The sequence below is a fragment of the Microtus ochrogaster genome, chromosome 5, assembly GCF_000317375.1.
Source record: "Microtus ochrogaster isolate Prairie Vole_2 chromosome 5, MicOch1.0, whole genome shotgun sequence".
In the NCBI taxonomy this organism is placed as follows: domain Eukaryota; kingdom Metazoa; phylum Chordata; class Mammalia; order Rodentia; family Cricetidae; genus Microtus; species Microtus ochrogaster.
The window spans coordinates 74,245,501-74,252,902 of NC_022012.1; the positions used below are offsets into that span (position 1 = coordinate 74,245,501).

General features: G+C 53.1%; 2 protein-coding genes across 2 annotated transcripts in view; one reads left to right on the forward strand and one right to left on the reverse strand.

Annotated features, from left to right (window-relative positions):
- Slc51b (solute carrier family 51 beta subunit) overlaps positions 1 to 1,477 on the forward strand; it is a 2,749-nt gene extending 1,272 nt beyond the window's left edge. Inside the window, exons 2-3 of the mRNA XM_005347761.1 lie at positions 270 to 360; positions 1,267 to 1,477. Of these exons, the coding sequence (XP_005347818.1) occupies positions 270 to 360; positions 1,267 to 1,477 (302 nt within the window). The remainder of the gene's footprint in view (positions 1 to 269; positions 361 to 1,266) is intronic.
- A 398-nt stretch (positions 1,478 to 1,875) lies between these two features.
- Positions 1,876 to 7,402, reverse strand: part of Rasl12 (RAS like family 12) — an 11,574-nt gene continuing 6,047 nt past the window's right edge. Inside the window, exons 3-5 of the mRNA XM_005347760.2 lie at positions 6,488 to 6,561; positions 5,673 to 5,863; positions 1,876 to 3,540 (exon numbers count right to left, since the gene is read on the reverse strand). Of these exons, the coding sequence (XP_005347817.1) occupies positions 3,165 to 3,540; positions 5,673 to 5,863; positions 6,488 to 6,561 (641 nt within the window). The 3' untranslated portion in view covers positions 1,876 to 3,164. The remainder of the gene's footprint in view (positions 3,541 to 5,672; positions 5,864 to 6,487; positions 6,562 to 7,402) is intronic.

Sequence of the window (7,402 nt, forward strand, 5' to 3'; positions counted from 1 at the left end):
ATCAGGGCTCTGTCTCCCCCATAGGATCAGGGCTCTGTCTCCACCATAGGATCAGGGCTCTGTCTCCCCCATAGGATCAGGGCTCTGTCTCCACCCCCACCATTCACCCACTGGTCAGTCGGGCAGTTCCCTCAGAGCAAGGGGTCTTGATGGAGTCTCCATAGCAGGAGACAAAGAATGATCGGAGACGGGCCGAGTCCAAGCCCCAGCTGTGAGTGGGTCTGAGTGTCACCTGGCCTGAAGATTTATGTCTGTGTGTCCCTCCTCAGCGGCTCCTTGGAATTATTCCATGCTGGTTCTGGCAATCCTGGTGGCAGCGATAAGCATGTTCCTCCTGAGACGGAGCATCCTGGCAAACAGGTGAGGGGTTGGTCTGGAGTGGGTCTCCAGAGGGAGGGGCGGGGCTTCCTTCCTAGATGGCAATCTAAGGAGTCACTTAGGGAAACTGGCTCTTCACTTTTTGCTGTCAGGGACCAAAGCTATTAAACAACCCACAGCTGCCTCTGATTACAATCCCCTAGCCCTGGCCAGCAATTTGGAATGACTCAGAAGGTGTCACCCTTTAAGAGGTCCCGGTCCCTCTTACCCTGTCAGGAAGGATTTATCTCAGCAAACTCAACTGAGGGACAAGGTGGCTGTCCACAGGGGCAACAGGGAGGCCTGCTCCCTTGTGGGCCAGGCAGATTCTCTGGTGCTCAGGTCCTTCCACCGTGGCCTTCAGGAAGCCTAGGAGTTCCTAAAGTAAACCATCTTGGAGAAAGGAGAGATGGTCAAGAATTAGCAGAAAGACTGTCAGGCTGAGGAAGTAGGCAACAGGAGCTGTGTGCAGGGTTGGGTCTCACATGCATGACCAACAGCGTGGGCAAGCCTGTTTGGAGAAACAAGGAGAGTGAGAGATTGAAGGTTAGTTAGGGTTTCTGGCAGCATCTTAGGAATGGAGCATGAACTAAGAATCTGTAGAACCTGTACTAAGTAAGATGACAGCCCTGGGATCAGGATAGCGTGGTTTGGAGAAAAGTCACAGGGCTCAGAATAGGTAGATTTAAATGTACAATGCGTGTATGAGACTTCCTCATCTTTAAGGGGGAAGGGCTTCAATCAACACTTAGCTCCCAGGTAGCCTTGCAGAGAGATGCTAGATATAAAAGTGGGAGCCACTCGGCCACTGCCACTTCTGTACAGAGGATCTCCCCTCAAGCTCTCTAACCACTCGGTCCTGACCCAGCCGCTCTGCATCCCTGATCAACACTATTTCCTCTCCCCCAGAAACCGTAAGAAGCAGTCTCAAGACAAAGAAACACCAGAAACGCTGCACCACCCGGACGATTTCAGAATGAAAGAAAACAGCAGCCTGAGCCATCTAAAAGAGACACTGATCTCAGAGAAGCCAGACTTGCCCCTGGGGGAAACTGAGCTGAATGAGAAAGACACAGCGCAGGTCTTCTTTCTACCCGACCCACAGGAAACTGAGAGCTAAGGGGCGCTGAGAAAACACACTACCCCAGCCAGAACGTCACTGTGGTCTGAGCCCAGCTCTGTGGCCTCAAAACCCTCAGGCTGGACGGTAACGTCCAGTCAACCTAACTTATTTTCAACAGACACAATAAACAAACCACAACCAGACAAAAGTTCGTTATTTTAAAAAAGTCTTTTATTAAAATGCTTCTCCAGGTGGGCAGTTCAAATGCTGGTGTTCTACAAAGCACACACTAGTGGCTTGGATCAAATGTACAAAGTTTAGTCGTGTGTGTAGTGGAAGCTTTAATTCCAGCACTAGGAGGGCTGAGGCAGGTGGATCTCTGTGAGTTCAACTCAAGCCTCGTTTGCATAGTGAGCTCCAGGACAGCCAGAGCTACATACTAGAGAGACCCTGTATTTAAAAAAATAAGAAAGTACAAAGTTCAGAGCTGGCCTGTTGGTCAGGTCACAGGACCAGACCTTGTAGCACATGCTCCCCATGGCCTCAGCATCTCCAGCAATAGAACAGAGCTGAAGACTGGGTTAGAGACATTTCAGTCCAAGCTCCTGGGTCTGTTGGCCTGTTGGCTGGGAGCCGAAGGAGCAGGCTTCCTAGGTGAGGATGCCCGGCTCAGTTCTTCTAATGCCCCCTCTTGAACCAGCTCATTTAGTTTGTGGTAAACAGTGAAACAGATGTAGCCCTGCCCATCAGCCTTCTCACATCTGGGACTTGGTAGAACACCAAATGGTTGGTGCAAAAATCCACCTTATTAATCCCAAACACTTAGGGATCTCGCTCCCCAAAAGGGGCTCTGAACACTCAGCTCCATTGCTGAGGGTCCTAGGTCCAACCAGACCAGACTGCACCTATGGTGCCCACCAGGGGGTGTCTGTTCCCGCCAGCTGTGGACCCCCTGGGGACCATCACTGGGCAGGATGACTTTCTGCAGCCTTAGTGATTAAGCTCAAGAAGGGGGGTCCTGGGGGTCTACTAATAAAGTGGACACAAGAGTCCCCCAAATGCTGGTGGGGAAAAATGCTAGAGGCTCCCTAGCCTGTAGAACCCAAAGCCCCTTTCTGCACCCTTCACTGAGAGCGAGAGTTGAAATGCTCCCATCCCGTTCAATGCCCTGTCCAGGCTTTCACAGGATTATTTTAACTGGATTTTTCTTGGATAAGCTCTTCTAAGGTTTGTAGCCTGGGGTTTTGAGAGGTCAGAAGACACAGGAGGCATCAGCTCTGGGCCTCTGAACAACTGCCCTACCTCTTTCTACCATCAGGAGACAGTAGGACCTCAGGGCCAGCCACCCTATAAACTGTTAGCCGCCTTCACATAGACAAAGCTTTGAACAGGGGCTGCAGCTGACCTATCAGGGGCTGAAGCAGGCAGAAGTCATGGCACAGGATATGCACGGCAGTTCTTTCTGCTTGCAGCCGATTCCAGATCTCTGACTTGTAACGGGACAGTTTCTCTCCAGGGTGGTGGCTGCAAAGGTTACCATGGAGCCCAAGGCCTGGAGGCACTCAGTGCAGCATCCCCGCCTGTCCCCTGGCTCACACAGTGAGCATGTAGAGACTGCTTGGTGCTGGAGGTGGAGTCTGCTATCTACCAGAGCATAAGGGCCGTTGGTTCAGCAGAGGGCAAGCCAGCTCCTGCCCTGCAGCCCCGAGCATCAGTGAAGCCTAAATTTCCCGTAGAAGGGTCCTCAGAAGATCTTGAAGCCCTTCAGTAGGGTCAAGGTGGGTGCCTTGCGCTTGCTCTGGGCACGGGATGACTTCACAGTGACCAGCTTGGCCTGGGCCACCGTGGGCATCTCCTTCAGGCTGATAGTGGAGAGAGTGTTGAAAGTACAGCTGGCCAGCCCATGTCGGGCTGTGAGCGGGGTCTGGTGAGACAGGGCTTTCTCCTCAGAGATGAAGAGGGGCCGGGCCATGGGGTTCTTCTCCAGCCCCCGCCGTACCTCCCGCACTGCCTCATGGAAGACGTGCTGCACGTGCTCAAAGTCCAGGCAGGCAGAGACCTCAAAAAACAGGCACCCGAATCTGCCTGCCAAAGCCGCTCCCTCAGCCTTGGTGACCTGCCTGGCGAGGAAGCAGGGTGAGGCAGTCAGGAGCGTGACCTTCAGAGTCAGGGAGGGAGGGTCCCCCCATTCCCATCTCCCCCCCAGCTGTCTGGGCCCATCTTCACCTTCTGAATCTGTTTTCTCATCAATACAACAGGGGAACGGCACCCACCTCTGGGAGCTGTTAGGATTATGAAAGACAATTTACATGGCGTGCTTAGCGTAATCCCTGGCACGGACTCAGCATTGAATAAATGGGAGCTGAGGTTGCTGGAATTTAGGAATGAATATGAAGAAAAGGGAAAAGAAGAAACCAAATTCTCCCATGCTGGGCTGTGCCTGTGGCCAAAGGAAGAAAGCCATTGCCTGTCTCCTCAGGAAACGGCCACCCTTAGCCCTAGCTTGAGGGACTGGCATTAGGAAGGAACAGTGGTTTGCACTGAAGGGGGCCGCACCCCTCAGATCACTCAGGAAGCCTGTTACTGGCAGACTCTTGGGGCTTGTGGATGTTTTGTCTGCTTGTCCAGCTGAGGGCAGGTAGAGCACAGAGGAACAGGACAGGGGTGCTACGTGCGCTCCTGTTTGGTCCTCTCTGCCTCCTGCGAGGACAGGATAGACATTTGCGAGTGGAAGTTCCCATGGGAATGGAGGTGGAGAAAAAAGGAAGACTGGCTCTTGGGAAGCTCGTACATCCAGACAGGGACTCCTCGGGACTTGAGGCCAAGACTCCTGCTCACTGCCACCCATTGATGAGCTGCCCCAACCACTGCACAGCCCAAGATGGGAGGAGATACCAGGGAATGGGGAAAGTTTCTGGACCAAGGGGACTGGAGACCCAGTGTGCCGCTGAGCCCTAACCTATTAGTGTTGCATTCAGAGAAAAAGGAAGTGGGGTAAATCATCATGTCTTGTATCCAGGAAACTAGGGCTGCTTATTCAAACCCTGGATTCCTGCTCAATCGCTTGCAAGCCATTTTTCAACAATCCTTTTGGTAAACACTGGGGTTAAGACAGCATCCTGTAGTCACCCTCCCCCGCTCCATATTGTATTGAACATTCTCCCTCTAATTCCACTGTCCAGTCTTCTGCTCGCTCGTCCAGGTTCGGAGCTATTTCAAGGCCCACCTTCAGCAATGTACCCACTGTACAACATCCCTTATTCCCCAAGATGCAACTTTTCTCAGACTGACGGTTGGACCTCCCACGAAGAAGGCCCCATACCATCACAGTTCCCTTTCTGGAAAACCACAACTCTCTTCTCCCTCTGCTTGAGTGACGTGATCTGAACAAACCCCAACCTCAGTCACTGGGCCTCTGGGGTCTGGGAGAGCAAGAGCAAGCTAAGAGCAGACCGGGACTAGCAGAAGGCACCACGCCCAGCAGGTGTACTGGCCACGTGGAACAATGTCCACGTCGGAGAGTCTCAGTTCCATTGCTCAAGTGTAGGCCTCGGTGTCAAGGGCCTCAGGGCCAAGCGGGTGACCTGGATGTGTGGGGAGGGTGGAGGTAGAAACCACAGGGAGGGGCAGGGTCTGTGGTCGGCTGAAGGAAGCAGGCTCCACCTCAAAGCATTCCAATTCCAAGTCATTGCAAACATTGTGCCAGCCAAGCAAAACATGGCTGACGATTCTGCGGCGATCTGCCCTCTGGCCCAGTCCGTGACCTCTGGTTCAAGTCTAAGCCTTTCTAAGAGAGGCCTGACCTCAGCAGCCTACTGTGGCAACAAGCCTGGGGTGCCATGCCTGGATGAGGCAAGGGCTGGCTGGTTGGACCACAGCACAGCAAACACCTGATCCAATGAGCAAATTAGACCCTCTCCTTGGGACTGGAGTTGGGCACCAAATGACGAGTCAGTTGCTGGGGGGAGGTGTGCGCAGAATGTCACATAGCCTCAGGCAAGGCTGATGTGAAAGACTACTGAGACTCCTGAAACAAAGGGGAGCCTTCTCTCTTTTGCCTATTGGAGTCCAGCCCACCCCCAAGTGGCCCTTCCTGTCATTGGTCACCTAGGAGACAAACTCCAGGCATAATAATCCCTTTACCTGAAGTTGACAGCACCGCCGTTCTTGGCATCAGTGATCCCTAGGTATATCATTCTGCACCCATATGCAAGCGAGCTTTAGAGAAGAGGGCTAAGATGCCCGCACCCACCTGTACTGGGCCATGTCCAGCTTGTTGCCCAGCAGCAGAGCAGGGTAGCCGCGCTGAGTCTCCTTGGCATGCAAGGCCAGCAACTCCAGGTAGCTGCTGCTGCCCTCAAAACTCTGGCGACTATCGACGCTATAGACCACCAGGAAGGCATGGGCCCAGTTCAGATAGCGCTCACAGTTCCTGGGGGTGTCCTGGATTGAAGGAGAGGAATCCGACTTAGAGGCAGGAGAATGTGGGGGGAAAGGCCTTCACCTGGGCTGTCCTCTCCACCTCCTGAGTCTGTGTATATTGTTCCCCAGCAGATCTCTGCACAGGGGCACTTCAGTGTTGATTTGGCTCAGTGTGAAAAGAGACATTGTCTCATGAACCTCCTCCCACCACCCAGTCAGAGACCTGGAGACCTTGGCCCTTGGGCACTGAGTCAAAGATTTTGGCATGGCCCTCCAAGGACCTGCTGTCCCTGAGTACTGCTGGTTTTGGGTCAGGTCCATACTGCCCCTTTGGCCTCTGAGAACTGACTCCAGCCATGGCAGGGGCTAGGGAGGACTTGGAGAGATATGCTGGGGACACAGGCTGGCACACTCCAGTTGGAGTGTCTGTGTAAACAGGCATGCACACGTGTGTGCTTAGCCTTACAGCACAGGATAACTGGGCTGATGTCAGCAATTCAGGCCCTGAAGAGTCAGAGCCCCATTCAGGGTCACACAGCAACCTGGAGCCTAACGGGATCCAGATTCCCGTGTGAGGTCAGAATTTGGGAGGCTGCATGGATCTGCTGCCCTCTCTGGGAGGTTGGGGAATGGAGATAATGTTACCAGGTCTGCAGTGTCCATGACCCTCAGGTGGACGGGTTGGTGGTCCACAGTCTCCTCGGAGCTGTAGGTGTCCTCTGCAACACAGATGGTGAGCCAGGTCAGAGGCATGGCAGCCCACTCAAATAATAGACAAAGTCAATGTCCCAGATTCCTTCTGTGCTGGACTCCAGTGTAGCCTTGACTGGCCCTCGGGAGCTGCTACCAGGCCACTGTCCCTCTTCATTTGTCAGGCCTGAAGCATCAGAGACCACTATATACCATCCCCTGGGGGATAGGCTATTTCTGAATCCATGCACAAAGCCCATGGTGTGGAGTGTGCGGCCCATTGGCTCAGTAGCAAAGACTTGGGGCTTCCTCTAAGAACCTCAATGTCTCTTTCACCATACTACCTGGTCCACAGGGAGTTCCCAAAAAGGACTTCTTTCCTCAGTAGGAGGGGAGAGAATGGAAAGAGAAGCTTATGACAGGATGGAGCAAGAGCTGTCAGACCTCACACACAAGTTTCACTGGTTTATAAATCATCCTTATCAAATCGACAAAGTGATATTGGATCCAAGCCAACTTCAGGGAAATGGGGAGAAAGCTCAGTGGGGTAAAGTGGTTGTTATACAAGCATGAAGACCTGAGTTCAAGTCCCGGGCACCCACGTAAAAAGTCAGTCATTGGTGTGTGAGTGCCTGTAATCCCCGCCCTGCGAGGCTGAGACAGGAGGATCGCTGTGGACCCTTGACTGTCAGCATTTCCCGGGGCTCATGGAGACCCCAGTCTCCAAGGAATAAAGCAAAAAGCAAGATGCTTTAATGCCTCTCTGGCCTCTGTGTGCGTACAGATCTGCAAACTTGCACACACTCCTGCATGAACACAGCACACACATACACTGCACCCTTCCCCAACTTCCTTTTCTTTTTTCTTTCA